Source organism: Hydractinia symbiolongicarpus, chromosome 14 (assembly GCF_029227915.1).
Source record: "Hydractinia symbiolongicarpus strain clone_291-10 chromosome 14, HSymV2.1, whole genome shotgun sequence".
In the NCBI taxonomy this organism is placed as follows: Eukaryota; Metazoa; Cnidaria; class Hydrozoa; order Anthoathecata; family Hydractiniidae; genus Hydractinia; species Hydractinia symbiolongicarpus.
Window position 1 is genome coordinate 4,897,788 of NC_079888.1, and position 23,475 is coordinate 4,921,262.

At 33.9% G+C, this 23,475-nt stretch overlaps 2 protein-coding genes across 2 annotated transcripts; both read left to right on the plus strand.

Moving 5' to 3' along the window:
- The first annotated feature begins 475 nt into the window (after positions 1-475).
- Positions 476-20,270, plus strand: LOC130625635 (uncharacterized). The gene is made up of 2 exons (XM_057440734.1): positions 476-651; positions 18,796-20,270. Exons 1-2 carry the CDS (start codon positions 639-641, stop codon positions 19,203-19,205), a joined length of 423 nt encoding a protein of 140 aa, XP_057296717.1. The 5' UTR covers positions 476-638; the 3' UTR covers positions 19,206-20,270.
- On the plus strand, positions 19,471-23,334 carry LOC130625087 (uncharacterized). The gene is made up of 5 exons (XM_057440164.1): positions 19,471-19,488; positions 19,755-19,798; positions 20,671-21,199; positions 22,390-22,605; positions 23,227-23,334. Exons 1-5 carry the CDS (start codon positions 19,471-19,473, stop codon positions 23,317-23,319), a joined length of 900 nt encoding a protein of 299 aa, XP_057296147.1. The 3' UTR covers positions 23,320-23,334.
- The last annotated feature ends 141 nt before the right edge of the window (positions 23,335-23,475 follow it).

The following is a 23,475-nucleotide window of genomic DNA, read 5'->3' on the forward strand; positions in this document are numbered from 1 at the left end:
TCAAGTTTAAAAATGACGAAAAAACTGCATTTGTTTTATTAATTTGTCCACGATCGTAGACTGTGTTTACTTCGCACACGCGTGAGTGAAGTGTTTCATAAATCTCGAAATACAAAACTATCATCCTCGTCCCTAGGGTTAAAAGGCCCAAATGCTCTGTGTTAAGAACTCAGTTTTTAGTGAACGGTAAAGTATCACTGGCAACGTTTGAATCTTCATTTTTTATCGCATTAAGTTTCTTAAAACACTAAAAAGGAAGTTATTCGACGAATTAAAAAGTCGGTAAAGACGGGTAAAAAAAGTAGGTAGAAAATTTGCGTTCAAGGCAAAATTTAGTTATTTTGTAACAACTTTTTTTACCAGTAATGTTGTTATACATACAGAAACAATCACATACATAACTGCGGCCCCTCTGCTCTTTTTGCAACAGGGGCTTTTTGAGGGGTAATAGTGTATGTTAATTCGGGGCCGAGCAGTAGACCAGAATTTGAAATGTGATATAAGGAAATGAAATAGAAAGTGACGATCAAGAAGAGCTTACTGTATCTTTCTTTTTGTAGCTGCCCAAACTGTCAAAAAAAGTCAAAACCAAGAATTATGTCTTATATTTTTACCATCTTGTAATTTGTTGAACAGCTATGTCTATGGCAGGTTAGCTTATTTTTTTATTTAGGTCAGGCTAGGTAGCTAAGCTCTACTAACTAGCTAGCTAGCTAGCTTACATAGCTAGCTACATACTACAACAACATTTGAAGAACTAACAGAGTATATGAAAAAAAATATATCCTCTGCAAAAGTCTGTCCCCCTGTGATTTTACGCAATGATTTATAACCTAAATAGAGGAGTTGTAGTGTTCCACCCGAAGTCTGCCCAAAGTCGGGCATTTTTAAATCATAACACAAGTAGGGCAAAACTATGCAAAGTTAAACAGATTCTTTTATCAGCTGGAACTGCTTTCTTGTGTCTTAAAATAACTTTATTAAACTACTTTAAGCTTTACTATTTTTATGCATGAACTTAATTTAACGAAAATTCGCTCTTATGAACACATACTTAACTAAAATTTAAACTATTAATCTAAAACTACTTCAGAAAAAGCATGACATGATATCCAAAGCATACAGAGATGCCCAAAGTACCCGACTTTAGGCAAGAAAAAAACCACCATTTTAAAGGGGAAGTTCGGTCAAAAATTATATTTTCATAATCAATAGTCATAAAAGAAAAAAAAAGAATACGATAATTCTTTTTAAATGAAACCCTTATTTTTTTTAAATAATCTGTGTTAACCACGCGTAAAAACACCTCCGTAGACTGACCCCTTTACGTTTTTACGAAGGCTGGGTCGAGTTTGAATTATGACGTTTTATAGTTTAAAAAGCGAAGTTCAGTGTTGGGGATTAGGTGTAATCACACGAAGAAGCGTTTTGTTTATGCATTTTATTATTTCAATATGCCAAACTGTGCTGCCATCGGCTGTACAAATCGAAGTAGCAATAATAAAAAGACAGAAAAGGGTAAGGGAAGCGAGGAAAATAAGGAGGTAGATAACGAAAAGCTTACGACAAAAGACGAAGATAACAACGAAAGAAAAATCCGGGTAGTATTTTATCACATTCCTAGTGCGAAAAAAGATAAAGAGCTTCGGAATAAATGGCTACACAATATAAAAAGAAGTGGTACCTTGCCGAAAGACTCTGGGTTTTATATTTGTTCTCATCATTTTGAACCAGAGTGCTTCGAAAGAGATTTACAAGTAAGTCTTTTCGTTACCTATGTTTCACCAAACAGCCAAACATTTGTCTTTCTCGTATTTAGAAAAATTCAACACAGTTTCATTTATTACAGCCATTTCCAAAACAAAACCATGTCAAAAAAAATCATTATATTTTCTTCGCATGTTCGCATTTTCTTTCCCCCAGTGCTGAATGTTTTTTTAACATCGAAAAATCCTTCAAGAACATGTGCTTTCGTAAGACGGGGGTAATGGAAATCTATTATTTTTAAATTTCTAGGCTGAACTAATGGCACGGTCATTTAGGGCAGGAAAAAAAGTGTGCGCATGCGCCATTACTTGTTATCAAATTTTCTGCCGCAAGCGATTCATAATGGCCCCCATCGCACGTGCTTCTAATTTCCCTTAAAAATAAATGTTTTTTGAGCCTCTGCGGTAGAGATCATCCCCTAAAAAGATTTTATTTTAGTAGAGCAGGCCTTGGACTATACAAAAACTCTAGATTCGACTACCCGAACACTTTCACTTTTGTTGGGAGGAGACAGAAAGAATAGCAATGTTTTGATTATAAAATTTTATAAGTTGGTGGAAAATGAAGATATTTGCCTTCCAACGCAAAGTCATGCTTTAAGACATGTTTTTCCTGAAAGCTGATAGCCTGTTTTATCAAATAAAACCAGTGGTTTGTGGCTGCCACTTTTTTTCTGAAAGAAATTGGTCCTCGGAAATGACCTTTCACAAGACTTCATAAATCGGTAAATATCATTATTTTAAATGGGAATTGTGCACTCAATAAGATAAATATAAGCAATAAACCAGTGTTAGATGTGAAAAAATGTTGCTTGTGGCTACCCCCTAACTTTTCACAGTCAGGGTAAACACTTAATTAGGCGACGGTAGGCCAATTAGGGCATACCACCTATTTACGCGACTCATTGTAGCCTAGTTAGACCATATGTAACCTAGTTAAGACATTACAATATTCAATGGCTTTTCACACATTCCTAAGAAAAAATCGCAAAAACACTTTGTTCAGAATGGATAGTGTATGCAACTATGATTCTAAAATTGTCACTCGTGCCTTAATATGCTCGCGCAAGTAAGAATTATGTTAAAATGAAATATTACATGTCGCCTATTTAGGTGACGATAGTAATATACGCAATAATTTAATGAAGATATTCTTTCGCAAAAAACGCAAAAAAAAAATGTTTTTTTTTAAGATGGATGTGGTAACAATTTGTTTTGTAACGTTTCTTTTTTATTCACATCCTGTTTTAACAACGTTAAAATCTTAGTCAAACAATACCACATTTTCATCCCCCATATTTTTTTTCCTGTGGCGTAAATGGCTGAAATCCATTATTTAAAACAACAAATATTGCCACACAAGGTTTGGGCCATAAGTTGTCAATGCGCGATGCAAATAAGACGATAATTGGTCAAAATTGTCTGCGATTTGATTCACATAAAAATTGTAGTGCGAAACGCAATGATTTCGACGTATTTACAACAGAAAGTTTTCGTTCACCTAGTTAGACTACGGTTAGCGTAATTAAACTACATCATGTCGCCTAACTAATCAGATGAATTATTTTTTTTCCTTTTAAAATTTATTTTTTTTAGTAGTAGTTTATTAGCGTCTATTTTACATTTCTAATAGTTGTCAACCATTTTTTTTTGTGAAAACGAAAGTGAAATGTATGGTGTAGAAAAGTTTAAAATTTTAGTAGTAAAAAAAGTGGCAGCTACTACCTAATACGATAGAACGCTCGATAAGGGATACATGCAAACAGGAAAAGTAATTTTTAGGCAAAACCTTGCGTCAGAATGTTGTACAAGAGTGCTCCTGTACTGGTAAATTGTGAACTAGCCATCTGGGCTTTTGTGGACCTTGCTGTCTGTTTAGGCTGCCCCGGGTAGCAACCAAAGGCGAAATAGTAGTCTATGGTCATCCTTCTTTAGTTTTAAAAGAAAAAAATGTTAAATTTTTTTTTATTGGGCAACTAAAACAAGATAATAGAGAGTGAGGTCAATATCGATGACGTCATAATCTTATGCCGTAGGCGCTTTTTTTAAAAAAATTTTTGGCGCATGCGCACACTTTTTTTCCTTAAAATCGCGGTTTTGAACGACCGTGATGGGTTCTCCACCGCGGAATAAATTAAAAGATGGTGCTGTTCCGACCTTGTTTAATTTTACAAAACAGCCTGAGAAACGTAAAAGAACAGAAAAAAGAATCGAAGACCGTCAGAAACGACAGGAACCAGATAAAAAAGAAGCCATTGAAAATATGAAAACAAGCTTTACATTGTAATAATTTTTTTTTAATTAGTATTCAATCCCCTCTTTAGCTCTAAGGTTGAAGTTGGTTCTTTTATTCAGAATCGGAATCCGTGTTTTCATACAGTTGTTTGTCGTCGGATTTGCTCTCCGTGAATTTTCAGATGGATATTTATTACGAATTGCCCATAAAGCACACGACGGTATAATTTTTCGCACACCTTTTCCCAATCTGTTATGTATCCACCACGTGTACTGTTTGTAACCGGCAAAACGTAGTGAACTAAAAAGAAATTGTGATATAACACAAGTTTGATCCCAAGTCCTTTCTTGCCCTTAACCCTTAAAAAAAGATGCAATAAAAAAACGTACCAATTATCTGTGTGCATTGCATCGCCCCTTAAATTATTTAGAGCAGACAGTGCAGTGGTTAGTACTGGTTTACATAGACAAACCATCCCAAAAGTTTCGGCTTCAGTTATACATTGTTTTCCTAAAAAGAAAATCTTAAAAAATGACCCCCGTCTTAAGTTTTGATTTTTGAGCGCACGCGTTCTCATTCGATTTGTAAAGCTGAATAAAATAAAACAACCACCGTTGTGTTTTTTTTGTGAGATTGTTTTGGCAGTAGCGAATGATAACGAATAAAATGTATGCGAAGGAGAGTTAAATGTTTTTGAGAAAAAACTCATGTTAGGCAAAATATTTTGAAAGAAGTTTTGAGTCAGTTGTTGTGTTCGTAGGGATATTTTTTTTTATCAACGCGAAGACCAATATTTAAAGGGAATATGTAGAGTTTTGTTATGGTTTTAAACACGAAAAAGAAAATTATGCTTGGCTAAATTTTTTGTTTATTTTACCTTCAAAATGATTGTCAGGAATTTCATTTGTATCCCTGCAACACAAGCTTTCACTGTACGACTCCATCGCTCTACAGTGACCACCGCATTGGCACCAGTTATTATTGCCGATCCTTGAAACTTCATCTTCTTCCTCATCACTCTCGGAACTACATGTTCCTAATTTATTCAGTTCTTCCAAAGAAAATTCTGGTTCAAAATTGAAGGGTCTGAGAGTGGATAAATCAGGTATGTCATCGTTTTCATCTTCGTTAGAACTTGAATCGCTTCGAATTTGATCCATTGCTTACAAAACTAACACTGTATTTTCAAAGAAGTAATTTGTTACAGATTTGAAAAGAAATATAGCAGGAAAGAAGTAGATTCTTCTAGCAAATTGTGTAGCCTGTGTTGTGACTCTTTCACACGATGCAATGTTTTGAACTATAAAACGTCATACTTGAGTTAGAACCCAGCTTTTTTTTTTCTGACGCGCTTTTTCAAAAATGGAGCATTTTCAAGAAGTTTGTGTCAACATTAGAAACATTTCCGAAACTCCAAGTTTAATGAAGTAAATTTTTTTTGTTTTTATAAGTATAAATACATGGAATTATAAAATAAAATAAAATTATTTTTTTTGACCGAACTTCCCCTTTAATATTTACGATTTTTGACTAACTTTGGGCAGGAATAGCAACTACCCAAAGTAGGGCATTTTAACATTGACGATTTTTGACCGACTTTTTGGGCAGAAATAAAAACCACCCAAAGCAGGGCATACATGGAATCACAGTCCCAATATTTACTTGCGCGCACATCTAAGTGATTACGTAATGGCCAATGCGCGTGCAGAAATGGAGGTAAAAATGTAAACAAACCAAGCAAACACAGAGGAAAATGTTCAAAACAAACTAAATCCACAATAAAAACGTGGCGGAAATTCAGATTTCAACATTTATTCACTTAACCATGCTATACTTGCAAAATTTTATTTTAACATTCACACAGATAAAACATGCATTCAGAGCTTGACTTCTTTTGCATACCGCTCCGAGCACAACATCTATGCGCAATCTTTGTTGTCACTTTTATGCTTGTTTAGCAAAGTAATTTTAAGAAAGGGATTACGCAAAGTAGACATCTAATCTATGCTTTGAGAAAGCGATTGTTTAACTATAATTTGAACCATAACATGTGCATTAATGAATGGTGCTTTGCACGAGCACGAATGATGACATAAACCCTCGTGAATTGAGCATTCGTCTCTTTTCATTTTTCCATTTTAGTAACTATGATTTTTCCAAGGAGTATTGGCTATTTATGAATCCTATAACACAGCAGTTAGTCGATCTTTTTCCTTTTTTTCGCTTTGCTAGCCTTGAGTTTTTCTGCACTAATGTTTCATTACCTCCATTTCTGCGCACGGATCTTTTTTGAATAGCATTACGTAATGTTATTTGATGTGTGCGCAGGAAAAACACGGCACTATAATTGAGTGTATTGACGATTTTTGACTAACTTTGGGCAGGAATAAAAACCACCCAGAGTAGGGCATTTTAATAATGACGATTTTTGACCGAGTTAGGGCGGGAATAAAAGCCATTTAAAGTATATCAGCTTTCCAACCAAATACTACCTCGTAGGGTGTCATTTTTATGCTTCGCCCAAATGAAGTGTTCATAGCATCTAAAATATGTAAACATACTAAGATTAGTTACCATACCATAGCCTTTTACCAAAAAAAGATCGTTGCCAGCTTGGTTCAAAATTTAAGAAATATAAATAAAAAAAAAACAGAAAAATTTCGCTGACAGCAAAAAACTTTTATTAGACTTTGAACATATTTAACAGAATACACTAAATTAACTTTCAAAATACTAACACAGGACTTGTAGCTGGCAGCCAATCAGACCAGTTACATGTTCCTGTGTCATTTTCTTGGACTCTGAGCATTGTCTAAATTGTGTTACTTTAAGGGCAGAAATTTTTACGGGCAGAAATTTTCGCGAGGATAAAAAATGCGAAATTTCCCGAAGTTAATTTTCGCGAATTCTACTTCTAGAAGAAATTTTACAGAAAAAACTCTCACGAATTTTCCAAAATCTTTATTTTTGGGAGCAAAAACTTTCGCGAATGACAATGAATTTCAGGAGAATGAACAACTTGAAATACGAACCAGATAATGTTTTTGACTGATTTGCTATAAAAACAGTTTATAAAAATGGAGACACAGTTGGACACTTGCCAAAAAAAGTGACAAAGTACTTTTGGAATTGATGTTTCACAACGACAATGAAGCTGACTTCAAATCATTACCGACGCTCACCGTTAGTTCAAGGTGGACTTGAAATCAAGTGTGAAGTCATGATAAATGCGCTGTTAACAATGCTTCAAACAAGACTGACAACACGTTCAGAATTGGTTCACAATATATACACTGAAGCTGTGGAAGAAAAACTGATGGGGGAACTTATTTTCAATTTTGTAATGACACTTCCTCCGTTAACTAGCATGCACGCCACACCGTTGAAAAAAAAAGAAAGAAAAAGTCAACTTCTGATCAATTCGTGAAATGTTTTTAAGCGGCAAAAAAGTAAGAGAGTCCAGGCAAGAAAATTGTATTGTTTTCGAGTAATTCTCGATATTATAAAAAAACAATCAAATATTATATAGAAAAAATTCACCAAATTATTGTCTTACTCCTCCCTTCTTTTTTTGAAATTTTCGCGAAAAGGGGCCAAAATCTCGAAAATTTTTGACCTTAAACTATTGCCTTGTTCTACCATGCCTTGTGATTATGAAAGACCTGGACTACCATTAATGAATTTTGCTTCTTCAAGCCATAAAATAAATGTTGCACGAATGATGCCGTTCAAAAATTCAGAGCCGTTGTCTGACTGAATAATATTTAACAAACCAAAAACGCAAAGAAATCTAACTTGTTGTCTGTGGGTGAAAAGTGTGAAATCTCAAAAAATGGTCCACCATGTAACAAAAATTGCCTATCTGGTTTCTTCTGCATGTCTATTAGATCAATCTGAAAAAACATGTTCTTATTTTTATAGTGTTAGAAATCTAAGTAATAATTCTTTTTTTCAATTAGCACTGTAATTTTTCATACATGCACCACATAGGGTAAAAACGTTCATTGTCGGGCGGCTAAAGCCAGAAAAATATTTTCGCCCGACTTTGTATAAGGCCCGACTTTGTGTGGGACAATAGAGTGACGTAGTTGTTTTGCTTTTGCGTCTAAAACAATGGACATGCGCATGCATGCACACAAAGAAGAAGAAGAAGAAGAAGAAGAAGGAGAAGGAGAAGAAGACTAAGGAGAAGAAGACGAAGGAGAAGGAGAAGGAGAAGGAGAAGAAGAGTGCAGCGAAAGCGGTTGTGTGATGACACGGGTCAAAGACTGATTTTGTAGTGTTCTGTGCGTCTGTAGTAGTGTTTTAGAGTGTAGAAACATGTTAGGAATACATCATCATCATCATTCTCAGCTTAACATCCGTTTTCCATGCTAGCATGGGTTGGACGGGGTATATTAATGACCCACTTCCAATCTGATCTAGACTGTGTTAGATCTAAACTCAATTTCCTCTGTATCAAGTCTGGTCTTATAACCTCCTGCCAAGTCTTTCTCGGTCTGCCTCTGGGCTTTGCCCCAGGAGCTATCAAGTCTCTACACTTTCTTCCCCAATTATCCTCCTCCATTCTTTCCAAGTGCCCCAGCCAATTCAGTCTTCTTATCTGGATAACATCTTTAATTCTACGGAGACTTAGCCTACTTCTTAGCTCATCTGAACTCTTTCTGTCTCTCAGACTGGCGTTACACATCCACCTAACCATCCTCATATCATTCCCATCTAAACGGTTAAGATCTCCCTGATTCACTGCCCATGTTTCACTACCGTACAACATAACACTTCTTATACAGGCCTCATACAACCTACCTTTTACCTCAAATGACAAGACTCTGCTAGTCAACAAAGGAAGTAACTCTCTGAACTTTTTCCAAGCAGAACCTATCCTGCAAGTAACACTTCTTCTAACACCTCCTTCACTGCCCAACATATCACCTAAGTAACAGAAGTCCTCAACTATCTCTAACGAGCCACTGTTGTGCATCATTAAAGCTGAAAATACTTCATTCTCTATAGTCTCACCTTTGCAACGCTTGCATACAAACTGAATGTCAGCTCTTAACCTTCCACTATTACTACTGCACTTCTTATGTACCCAATGCTTGCAAGTTTGACAAAAAATTGAGTTGCTACCAAACCCTTTCCTGCAAGCTCCACAAGGCCACTTTCCAACTACAAGGTCACACTTGGCTGCAATGCTACTAATCATGACTTTGCTGTGTTTACCTTTAGCCCTTTCTCTTCTAGTCCTTTCTTCCACTTCTCAAACTTTTCAACAAATTCTTCCATCGACTCTGCTATGAGAACCAAATCATCTGCATACAATAACTCCCATGGACAACCTGTTCTGAACTCCATCGACAGCGCTTCTAAGACTAGAACAAACAACAAAGGACTAAGTACAGAACCCTGATGTACACCAACATTTACACTAAATTCATCACTAAGTGAATCGTTAATCCTGACATGAATTCTAGCATTGCTGTACATAGACTGTACCATCGTAACTAGCCACTCATCCACACCTAATTTTCTCATAGCCCACCAAATAACTTTAAGTGGCACTCTATCAAAAGCTTTCTCTAAATCTACGAAGGCAAAATAGTGATTCTTTCTCTTTCCTAAATAATTTTCCTGAAGCTGTCTGTGTAAAAATATTGCATCTGTAGTGCCACGCCCTGGAACAAAAGCAAATTGCATCTTATCTATATCAATCCTTTAACTTTCATTCATCAATTCAATAACTTTCATTACTTTATCAACCAACTTCAAACCTCTATAGTTACCCCTTTCTAATGCATCACCCTTGCCCTTAAAACAATTCACTATTACACTGGACTGCCACTCACTCGGAATAGCACCATCCTTTATAATCTGGTTAGCAAGACTTGTAATAAGCTCATCTCCAATATATCCAGATGCTTTTACCATCTCTGCAACAATAGCTGATAATCCTGTAGCCTTGCCAATCTTCAATTTCCTAATAGCCTCCACTACCCATTCTGTCTTGAATGCATAGCTGGCCCTTTTACAACATCATCATCAGACAAATTATCCTCATCCCAATCAAACTCAGTGTTATGCAACCTCTGATAATAATTCTTCCAAGCTACCCTTTTCTCCTCTTCTGTGCTAGCCAAAACACCTTCATCATTACGTATACACTTCTCACCTAAAACATCTTGGTTAGTCTTCTTCATTTGCTTTGCTATCTTGAATACCTCATTTCGTGGTCTTCCCTTCCTAACACATCTGCAAATCTGTTTCTCTCTTCTTCTGAATTTGCCTTATACACTGCTGTACGAGCACGACACTTAGCTTCTAAGTAAATATTTTTACTATCACCTGACTTCCACTCTTTCCAAAGTTTCCTCTTTTCCTTTATACACTGGTCAACCTCATTATTCCACCACCAGGTCTGTCTATGTCTAGCTGGTCCTTTCGTCCACCCACAGGTAACATCACAAGCTTCTAGAAGACAATTCTTCTAAGTAATCCTAGTACTTTCAACATTGTCACTATCACATTGACCATTGTGGGCTAACTGCTGAACTTTTGCACTAAATTGTCTTGCTACAATCTCTTCCTTCAGCTTCCAGACTTTTCGACGGGGCCTGTACCTTCCCTTGCCTTCTTTAACACTCTTCAAGATAATATCACAAACCAACAACCTATGCTGGGAAACACACTCTTCCCCCGATATAACTTTCACGTCCTTCACCACTTTCTTGTCTGACTTTTTAACCAGGAAGTAATCTATCTGTTTCTTACAACCACCTGACTCATATGTTATCAGCCTACTCTGCCTCTTACTGAATGATGTGTTGCAAACCACCATGAATACGGAGTAGTTAAAATGAGTGATTACAATGATATTTGGTTTCAGGTTTTAATTGATTTTAAATCGTTGTAAGAAGATGTTATTTCTAAGATTTCTTAAAGGTTTCAAGAGAATTTGCTTTTTTTATTGTACTTGGAATGCCACGATTCCAATTGATTACTCCTTTATATGTTATAAAACTTTTGGCTACCTCTGTGTTTCTATGAAGATTGATAAATGTTTCCTTATCTCTTTCGTTAATTAGGACGCCATGTTCGAAAAAAAAATTTTTTGCGACATCAGCTATGCAATTGTTAGATATTCTCCAGATCAATTTCCCTGATGTTAATTTTACATTAGTAGTAATGGGTAATATATTCATTTCCTTGTATAATGGAGCTGTTATAGTAGTTTTATTGCAGAACTTCATTATTCTGACAACCTTATCTTGTGTTTTGCTTAAATCCTGAAGGTTACCTTGTGCAGTAGTGCTCCATACCAGGATACAATAACCTAAAAATGAATGGAAATGAGCATAGTATAAGCTTTTAAGTGACTGGTGTGGAACAAAGTGTCTGAGTTTTGCAAGCAGAGAGTTGTCTCTATTCAACTTCTGATTTATTATCCATGTCTGTTGGGTGAATATAATTTTTTTGTCTATTAAGATACCTAGATATTTAACGCAGTCAGTTTCTTTTATTTGCATATCCTTTATTTTCAGGTTAAAGTCCAGGCTATTTTTTGCATTTCTTGGTCTAAATATTATGACATTAGATTTTCCTACATTTAGGCTAAGCTTATTAGCTGTAAGCCATTCAGATAGCTTGTTCAATTATATATTCAAAATTTGTTCCAATTCTATTCTATTCTTATTTAAGTAAAAAATACTAGTGTCATCTGCAAACAAGAACATAGTGACGATTTCAGAGATTTTCACAATGTCATTTCTATAAATTAAGAAGAGCAGTGGCCCTAGCACACTGCCTTGTGGTACTACAATTTCTATTGTAATTAATTCAGAAGTGTTATTTTGGATTGAAACGCATTGTTGTCTGTTATATAGATATGAATATATCCAATTATTACAATGATTGAAGAAATCAAGTTAAAAAAGCAACTTACTTTTTAAAATATTTAAAACCTACTCTTAAAAAGAGAAACTGAAAGTTAGAAAAAAACCAATTCCAGCTCCTTTTAGATTGTTTATTCCTTAAATCCACAAATTAAAGGAAATAGTCAATTTTCTTTATGAGGTCCTTCTTTTATTTCCTGTATACGGAACTTTGTAAACATTCGCAACTCATCTATACGCAGCGCATTACTATTTTTCTGTGTAAATGAAATCCCACGAGTTTGCTAATAAGCCACATACGGCGTAAAAGTGGTGGCGTTTTCGTAACATTTTTTTGTAATTTCAAGGTTGTTTTGACAATGCTAGCATGACTAGATCACATGGATTTTTTTCTTTTTTTGTGAAGTACTCACCTTGGATTAAACATTTTCAAATATTGTGTAGTTTGAAAATGTTGCCTATTCTGGTAAAAGGACTGGAACTAGTTACCTAAACTGTTTTTTCGGTTTCAAAGCTTAGTTTAATGGTTTTTTTGTACAAAAGAAAGCACTTTAACCAATGCTATTCAGATTCCCACATTGCTGTATGTGTAACCAAATTTGGGCCTCAAAAGTAGGGAAAATTGGTGAATTTTTAGGAAAAAAGGTCCGAGAGGTGGTTTCGAGCTATAATTTTTAGCTAAATGTGAAAAAAATTCTGCAAAACTGATACACTATCCATAGAATTTATGGACTACAACAGAATCCGTATAAAATCAAAGTGGATGTAAACTAAATTTATGATTTATATAATTTCAAACATAAAGCCCAGGAATTTGTTAAAAATGGCCAAAAAGGCCTCAAAAGAACAAATATTCACACGACCATAAAATCTTAACCAATAACCGAAATCGAACAAAATTTTCAAAAAATTCCTAAAAAACCATAGTATCTTTAACATAAGCAGAGATAATGCAAAGATAATTTTGGAAACCTCACTTCCTTTCCTTATTTAGTATTGCCTGATCCTTACAGAAAATGGCTCTTAAGTATTCGCACGAAAAAACCTGCATAGACCCAAACAATGCCTGAAAAAAAAAAGAAAAATAATCAAAGATTCACCACCAATGATTAAAAAAACTATAAAATTTAAAATAAACTTACTATGGTAGCGAAGTTCTTAAAAAACTGTATGGTTTTTGATAAGATTTACTTGATAAATAACTTTTATATAAACGTTGTAAACTCCTTTCTCTTCACGCGCCTACTTCCAACTGTGCCCGCATGGTATGTTACAAGAAATTGCATTTCAGGAATGCTCCAGGCGAGTTCGGGCGAATTTCAGCAAAGTGCGGGCGGTTTCAGAGGACAACTGCCAATTTTATTCAAAAAGTGGCCTGAACTCGCCCTTATATATGCAAGCTTTGTGTTTTATTGACACCCTCTTGAAATCCCCCCTCCACTCCTCCTATTTACCTATTTACCTCCTGGTCAAATTATTATCATTTTTCGTTTTTATCTGTTATGTGTTTGACAAAATTTTCATCTTTTAAATAACAGTTGCCAAAAATACACGGGATTTTTTGTAGAAACATGATTTTACTGCGTTAAATTAAGCTTCCTGCGCCCCTTTACCTCATCCCCAAGGCTCTTAAGCTTGGACTTATGCGGGATACTCAACAAGTTAGCAAAGACTATGTTTTATTTTTAAGTTACCTTCAACCGTTTTTTTTACTTATATAATTTTCCACCCTAAATACAGAGTCTGGTATCTGTTCACACATTCTGTGAAACCATCCTCCACAGTTACTACATTCAGCCATTTGCTTGTCTAAAATATAGCTCTCTGTTGCTCTCCATGGCATTCAGCAACTGCAGTAGAGGTTGATGGATATTTCCTTGGGCGCACATCCTCGAGTTATTATGTGGCTATCACATTGCGAAAACTTGGTGATTTGATATGCAGCTAAACATTGCAGCATATGGTTTCTCATTTTTATTGTTCAAAAGTGATATCTGTAGAAAGTTTTTTGGTTGCAACAGTGTGTATGCAAACGCTACTGCGAAAACCACACAGTCAACCCTGTTCTTTTGTTGCTGAACGGGAATTACTTTAACTTTGAGTTGATCCTCACAACAATTATAATTGCGCATATTTGGGTTTTTGTGTGATCAGCAACCTTTCCACGACACATGCTGTCCATCATATGAACCTCACCTGGTTTGCATCCATATGTTGAAATAGCAATCCAGTGAAGGTTTACAAAAGGTGCAACATCATTTTCAAGATTCTTTTCAGTATTGGCGTTATCATCTTCATCATCACTCACTACAATTACTGGTACATGAAACGAAGGTTCGTCATAGCTGTTGTTGTCATGTATCACCTGCTCAACTTCAATCTTTTCGTTTTTCTCAACATTTTCAACCACAATTTTGAGTTGAGATGCTTTTATTGATTCTTCTTTTTTCATACCAACTCGCTTCAACAATAGGTTTTTGGTTTTTTAATTTCGGAAGTGACATATATTTATATGAAGTTTTCTTATCTGGTTTCACATCTAACTTTTGCTGTATTTTTGGCAGCAAGGGAATACCACTTTCTTTTGGAACATTGTCCTTCATTTTCCTTACAATTTCTGTAAGTTCTGCATGAATTAATGCAATAAGCGTGCCGTTGTTTTTTGGTAAAAAACCAAGACTACGGATCTCGTTTAATAAATCCCTTATGGTCTCTCCGTTAATATTTCTTCTCTTTAAGACCATTCTACTTGGCAATTCCAATAATTTTGTGGCCTTGACAACATCAGCGGTGAAGAAATTTTAACGTTTAACCAAATCATTTTCATTCTTTGTTGATTCTTTCTTGTTAGAAATTCCGAATCAAGATTTAGGAACAGAGAATTTCTATACAAGCTGGACATAAGACTCCCATCCCCAACACGGAAATTTCTTAAAAACAGCAAAAAAATGTTTACAAGGATACACAGATGATTTCCAATCGGGGCATGAACAACTTGGCATATGTTTGTCATCACCAAAATATAAGTCTAAGTCCTTCTTGTTCAGACCAGAATGAAGACTTCTTCAAATTTTCTATCGCATTTTCGCATGAGCTGAGCGTCTCAGAGCACGCAATCAGTCTTTGTAAAGTTAATATTTTTAGTCTGTCAGCGGAGCAGCCATTCACCTTCTTTTTCAACCAACGATCCCAAGCCTGCTCACAATGAAAATCACATATAAATACAGTATTCTTTTTTGAAGGCACTCTTGATTGATAAGTGAATGACACAACTTTCTTCTAGTATGAGTTATATGGTTACGTATTGTTGCATTCTGTGGGTAAAATAAACATTTCTTTCTTGACATGTATTTTCAGCAATCTTTTCATCTCTTTCGTGTCCGTGACAGCTTCCTTTACATACATATCGATTTTGGAAACAATTTCTGAATCTATTCTTTGGGTTATACCGGAATGCTAAATAGAAAAATAGAAAAACAATTAAAATTACTTTTAAACAGAAGTATAAATCATATTGTCCGAATCAATTTAACTTTGTTATTGTATGACCTTCATTACTGCTAATATCAGCAATACTAATGAGAAATTTGCAAGTTTGTTTAATCTGTTTTCCTGAAGATATATCTGTTTGAAGGTCTGCTGATTTCTTTTTCCGGTTACGCACATTTGTCATTTACAACCTAAATAGTATATTTAATTAAAAATACATCAAAGTTGTATTACTGTATTCAGAAATTTCACATCTAAAAAAAAGAAATCAAAATGTAAAACTACCGGATACTCTGGAAATTCTATCATTTCTTTGATGATAACTTGTGCCGGACAATGAAATTTTTTACAATTTTGAACCCGAGTGTGTTTCCTTCTACACCCATAATTGTTTTGCTGTAACAAGAAGGAATATATTATTCTGTGTTTTTTAAAATCCAATTATATTGTGAAAATCGTGAACCTTACCAGTTCCTTTTCTCTTTTTTCTTTAACTGATAGTTTCAAATTTAGGTTCCTATCTTTTCTGTGATGGCAATACAAAATTTTTGTTCCAACAAACATAAATGGCAAACTGGGAAACTTTACTCCATCACTTGACCAGTAAACTTTCTGTTTTTTCTTTCTTAAATCTGGAATTAATTTTATAATACTGTGACCCTGCCTGGTAAACTTAACTAATGTGGTGGAACAAACTATTCCCAGATGTGGAAAGATCAATCAGGCACCTTAAGAACATGCAACCACATTTAACAACCTTGCAAGCAAAGGACAGCGAGCCAATAAGGGACAATAATTCTTTCCTTGTACATTTCTTCTCTCGCCACAGTTGTAAGATATTAATTAATTCCCGAAACTTATTGTTAGGTAAACATATGATAAACTTTCTAATAAATTTTTAATAAACTTTCTAATAAAATTTCTATGCCTAAGTATGTAAAGACCTGTGATGTTCCAACAACTTATCTGAGAAAAAAGGAACACCAAGTGCTTGAGAAGACATCTTTAATTACCTGTAGTGTTTGTTAGACATGCCTCTCTTGTTCTCTCTCCTGTTATGATATTGTCTGAGTAGACGCATATTTATTGGCAAACTAAGTTCCCAAAGTCTGGTATGTAATCAACTTATGGCATAGATGTGAAAAAAAAGACAACACACACTTGAGGTAATTGTTCCATGCTAAGCATCAGGACTTAAAACCTTTTCATGCATGATTTACCTGTGGTCTTTCTTATAAAGGAGACACTGGGACAATCGTCCACTGTTTTTACATTCAGGTCATTCTCACCAGTAACATCCATCGGAATAGACGAGGTCAGAGGTGCATTAGGTGTGGGAGGGTGAAGCAGGTCGAAGTTAACATACTCTCACACTTCTTAATTTTTTCAAGACCGGGTGGGCACAGGAGGGGTAGGCAGAATAGAGGAGAAATTATTTCGCACTCATCCACAGTGGCCTTGCACTTGGCGACATTCATAGTTTCTACTTCAGCTTCAGGAGGAATCACAATGAGGTTGCCATTATGATTTAATTTTTATTCTAGCAAACTAACCACCGAGACAAAAGAGGGAAATGGCGGCTGAGGTGGGCCAGATATTCCATGGAAATAATGGGGTTTATCCTTCGTAGATGGCTGCTGAACAGAAAAATCGAGCTTACCATCAGCAATGCCATTTCCAAAATGCGTGACCAAAACTTATTTGTTAATCTAGTCTTAACACCAATGTTGAAGGGGTTAGCAATAAGGGTGAGTGTTTCTTTCCCAAGCTTCACCCACTGTTCCACTGTGTGCATTTTTAGGTCTACAATAAGTAATTTGTGAATAACAGACTATAACAGCACAAACACAACTGTTATAGATAGTGGTTAATTGACTGAGTGTCATAACAAAAAACATCTATTTCAATTGTTACAACCACAAAGCTTAAACAAAATACAGAAGTTCACTAAAAAACACAATAAACTAGATAAATAAATATAAGAAAAAAGTACTGCACACACAATTATATAACAAATAAATAAGGCAATAACATCCCTCTCCTCAATATGATTCTACATAATTGATTAAATAAACAAATTTAAATTTATGCTTTTTAGTAAATAAAATGTATCATTCGTTAAGCTTGTATGCTCGAATGGACACATGATCAAAACATATTTTGAAATATCGTCACAATGTTGAACAAAACAATTGTCACAATATCAAAAATATATCCATTTATGCAATCTTGGAATGTTCAATCGAAATATTAAAATCGCTATAAAACGGCTCCTCCATGGGGAATTGAAACTAAGGTTCAGCTGCAACCTTACCATGTTTTTTGTGTAGGGTATCACCTTTTGTTTGTTTTGGTCTCATCTTGTTTATTTAAAATTTACAAAACCACATTGATAATGGTCAGCAATAGATAACACAGTTCAAACTGTAACTCAAACTAAACCTGTAACTGTAAGCTCAAGGTACGTGTTGGGGTCTTATGTGCAGCCATTATTAATCAAGACTTGAGTAGGGTCCAGTTCCTTAGCAGGCAAGCGAGAATAATCTCTCTGGCAACCTTTAATTTCAGGTCTATAGATAGAAAAAAGAACTGTACTTCTGTTGCCACAATTAACTTGAGCAGAACTTGCAGTTTAGCACCAAAAAAATCATTTGTACAGAGATCGATGTCAACTTCATTATGAAAAATATTAATTGTTTTGGTTATGAAAGTCGTTAATTCTAGCGGATGAAAGTCATTAATTTGAGTGGTGCGATAAACATGAAATACAGCAACAAAGTGAAAAGTTTGGTAACTATTAAGACACAGAGTGGCTTGACGTGGATAAAAACCCTGCTGAACAAACATTATTTTCATAAGCCAAAAATATAAAACACAATATGTTAATATAAATATAAGACAAAGCAAATTACCAGCTAAAACATTGCAAATCAGATGTGATCAACAAATCGGCTTAACATTGTTTTATTTAAAATTCTAGCATTATAGTGTATGTGCCAAGAAAATGTGGTTTCAGAATGTTTAATGCTCTCATTTGAGCTATATAAATCTCTTAAAGTTTCTCCTAACTAGACAACAGTCTTATGCAGGGGTCCAACCCATAACCTTTTAGACGTGAGTGGAGGGCTGCTCTACCGACTAAGCTATGTTTCCCAAATTGAAAAATTTTGGAAATTACGGAATAATCTGAATCTTTGCAAAAAATTGCAATTGTAAAATTTTTAACTTCGGACCATGCTTCAGGTATCAGATTCCTGTCATATATATATTCCAGATTTTAACTGTCAAACATAGTTCAAGCATCCACTATTTTTTATATTTTATCAGAAAATATGCTAGTAGGACAGACATCCGATGGTCGTTATTATAGAAACCTTACACTTTGAAATATAACAAATATTTTGTTTTTTTTTAGAAAGAATGATTCCCCTAAAGGTTGTTATCATTGGTGCTAGTGGAGTTGGTAAAAGTTGTATTATGACAAAGTTTTGCAATGGCACTCTTGCTAAGGGTTTAACAGTAAGTTGTGACTCCAGAACAAAAACTATGGATCACAAAGGTTTTAAATACAGGTTGCAAATTTGGGATATTGCAGGACGGTGTTGGGCTTTGAATACATCATATTTTCATGGGGCAGACATGATTATAATAGTTTACGATGTTGGTGAACAAAGTTCTTTTGATTTAATTGATACATTTATTTCTCAAATTAAAAAGTACGGTAAAGGAGATGTACCATATGCAATTGTAGCAAATAAAGCTGATTTAGAATGCTGGAAAGTTGAAGAAAATCCGAAAGATGCAACAAAAGGTCTATTTTTGTAAGAATTTTTTTTTCATTTTCCTTGTTACAGGAAAAAATAATTACACTTCGAATTCTGCCTTGACTTTCGGTGTCCCAAACAGATTTTCTGTCCTCAATTCACATGCTGAATATATACTGAAAGTTAATGTTTACGACTTTTTTTGTTATTTTTTGATTAAGTACCATGCTAATAGTTTTATTTGTTCAAAGCCTACTCAGGGTTCGAATTAGAAAATTAAAGTCGGTTCGCAAAAATTTTGACACTCTGTAACAACCACCATCTAGATGTGGCCTGGGAACACCGTAGGTCAATTTTTCACTAGTGGCTAATTTGTATTTTTTTGTGACCTGCGAGCTCTACTTTTTGTTGCGTTATTATTTTTTTTGTTGGAGAAGTGAAGACGTTTAAACTTGTGAACCCCAAACACGAGAACTAAGCGTATGAACTAGCGACTCTCTCACTTTTAACTTTCTTGTATCTGATAGTTGAAATAATGTTGCTTAAATGAAATAAGTTTATTTTTATAGCATGCTGTAAGAAAATATTCAAAATGTAATTATTGTTTCAGAGGTTCTTAAGTAAAATGCTGGCACTTAAGCTCAACTTGCAAAAGTAATTGCTTTCATTCAAAAACACAATAGAATAGCGAATTCCTTTCAAATCACGCAAAAATAATTGCTCGTGTTAAGAACAAAAGCATAGCAAGAAACATTGTTTAAAAACAATACTCTGCACTGGAAAAAATAAAATGCGAAGGCTATTGAATTTTTAATTCATTCATGAATTTTTAACAACGAAACTAATTAAAGTAACACGATTTTAATCTGGATATATTTTTAAAAAGACAAAGTTTTTTAAAAAACAAATCCAATGGTCTAAATATTTAAAAAAACTAATGCTGCTACTTTTTAAAACTTTTAGTAACATTTCTTTATCATCGAAACATATTTTCTATCATGCAAAACTTTTAAAAGTTCTTCTTATAAAAAGCGATGTTTACCAATGCAAACGGAAAAACCCTACGTTCACGGCTTTCCCTTCCAATAAGATTTCGAAAACAAATTAAATTTCAATGCCGAAGAAAGAAAAAATCTAAAAATCTAACTTTCAATGTTCTTGATAGATCAAAACACTCATTGTGAGAACATTTTTGCGATGCGATCTAAGAAAGCATTTCTATCACCGTTCTTCATTCTTAAATTATTGAAACGTGATTTAAGAAAGCGTTTTTATCGCTGTTCTTCGTTCTTGAATTTTTAAAACAGGTTTTTTTTTAAGCGGAGGTAAATTTTTTAGAGTTAGAAAGTGGTTATGAAAAGTGTAATTTCAAAATGAAAAATTTCAATTTTCCACTGCTTTTATTATTATTTTTTTGACAAGGTGCTGGGACAGAAATGCTTGTCTCTCACTGTTACAGCTGGACTTGACAAATGTATTATTTCAATTCAAAAACTGCCTTTTTGACTTTTCTTGTTCTTTCTTAGTCTCAAAACATCATGCAAAACGAATTTAAACATCAACGAATTATTTCAAAGAGTTGTTGAATGTTGTCATGATGCAAAGCAAGAACAGATAAAACAGAATGGTTATGATTCTGGCATTCTATCTATCTCTGAATGTGATACACAACGCACTTCTAAGGAAAATGTTGTGACATTTGAGGGCATTATAAGGAATCCATGTTTAACCAACGTTCCATATGACTTATCTATTTCAGTTTGCGAAGCATTAATAAACTGCAGAAAGTCTGGCTTTCTATCGATGAAAAACATTTTTATGTATTATCGTTATTTTTTTGTGATGCGAAAAGATATGTTATATTGGTTTAGCAACAATAAAAATGCAACTTGTATTGGTCAATTGGATTTGAATGGGTGTGTATCTGTCACACATACATGTCAATATATTAACATAAAGTATTATAGTGAACCAGGCAAAAGTATCAGTAGTATATGTTTATATGCATACAACAAACAAGAATGCGAAGAATGGTTAAATTTGTTACCAAGTCAGGTATGAAACAATTATTTTTCTTGTTGTGAAATTTATCTATTTAGTTTTCAGTTTTTTTTGTTGATCTTACTTTTAAAATTTCTCTCAATTTTCTGTCAAAACATACTCTTTTTATAGTGGTTGCATAGTACAACAACAACATTTTCTGTTTCTGTGAATTAATAACATATCATTATAGCACGAAAAATATCATGGCTAGGTGAAGTGAGATATACATCATATTCATTTCTTAATATTTAAAGTACAATTTTCAATATCGGAAGTGTAAAATATAAGCTTATTAATTGTGGGTAAGGAAAAATTTTATAGAAAACAAAACGTTTATTTTCTTTTATAATAAATATATGTGTTAAATAGTTTAAAACAATGATAAAAATTCACTGGCAACAAGTAAAAACATTTAATCCAAACACTGACCGAAGCAAAACTTATTTGCAACTCTCAGCGTTATCATCGAACTCTCAAAATGGAACAGTCATATAATTTGATTTAGTAAATGCTAGGTGTTAGTTTACCATAATGATAAATGATTCTTGTGTTGCGTTTTAACGAACGTACATGAAGTTTTTTTCCTCCACTTTTTGCAACAATGTCTTTATTATTATCTATTAAATCGTGTTACTTTATTATCTAACATTATTTATCTTTAAAAAATCTTTTCATTCAAAAAGTATTTCTCGTGCTAATGATGTACTAGTTTTCGCATATACTGTAGCATGACCTTGTTTAATGTTTTGTGTATTTTTTCTGATTCTTTAACCTTTGCATATATTTTACTTACTTAAAGGCTCTTAAAATAATTTTCCACAAAGTTTTAAAACTCATTCTAACATTTTCTAAATCTTGGTTTTATAGTAGCAATCAAGATTGCTAGAATATAGCTATAATTCTTTTCCTTGTGTGTTGGCTGTCTGGTATATGAACTTCCAGGAGGCTGCCTTAAACATGTGAAAATCTTTTTTTTTTGGTTTCCTTATCAAAAATTATAGTTGAAGATATTCAACTATAATTTTTGATTTTTTTTATTATTTCAAACAGTATCAAATTAGGCTAATTTGCCAGATTTATTAATTTTTATATAATTAAATTACTTTTTCAAGTAGTTTAAAACAGAGTATAGTGCAAATATTTAATCTTTCTTGTTATAAAATTAACCTGTCTAATAATTATTAAATTTTTTTTTATTACAGAGTAGAGCTAATGAAAACCTGAAAAACGAAAAAAACCCAGATATGATTCCTTTGGATATTATTGGCAAACTTCAGTTTCGAAATGAGAAAGAAATAAATGTGACTATTTCAAAGCAATCAGATGAAGAATGTGTGTTACAATGCATACCAAAACGGTTTTTGGGTTTCTTATTTGATTATTCCGCTTCATTCCAATTTCCACTAAAGAGTTTCAGGGTAAGTAGTAAGAGATGCAAACACAGATAAAGTTACGTAACAAAAAATGTGCCATGTTTAAATTTGAAAATATACAGAAGATATACAGTCTGTGCAGTTTTTATATTCTTTTCGTTACGCGTGCAACGTTGTGGCTACTGTACCTATTGAATTGTGACATAGATTAGCTAAGGCCATCTTTAAGTAATTATTTGTTTTCCGTAACCTAACTTACAAAAAATAGTTATTTAGCTATTCAATTGAAGTCAGTCATATACAGACATATTTTTTTGGCTACCCTGTTAGCATGTTAGTATATAAGACTTGTCAATAAACCCAAAATACACTCAATGTTTTTTAGAATTTTTTTGCCTGTTGCTTCTATTACAGATCTTGAACCTCTAATCAAGAAAATATATAGGATGGTGTGCTCTTGTAAATAATTGAAGGTTTATTAGAATTTAGAGTTTTTTGATGATGTCATCAACCCATCTGTTCCAAAATCGGTGGATTGACCCAGGTTGTGGAACTTGTTCCAATTTTGGTCCCAGGTTACCCATGCATGAGATGGTGTTTTTAAAAGACCCCCCTTTATTTGTCATTAATTTATTGTTACTTTTATTTGATTTATTTTATTTTCAGTATTATAAAGACATGAAATCAAGTGGAGAATTTTTATTGACTAGTACTGACGTTTACATGAAGCTTTGGTTTACACCAAAAAATGAAAGGTAATATTCTAAATAAAAGGGTAATGTAAAATTAAGTCTCTGTTGGGCATTGATAGTATTGACATAATCAAGCAACATCATTACTTAAGAACAAGGATTTAGTTAGTTAAGCATAATTCTCTTTTACCATAAACTGTATGCTCTAAGTTTATACAATGGA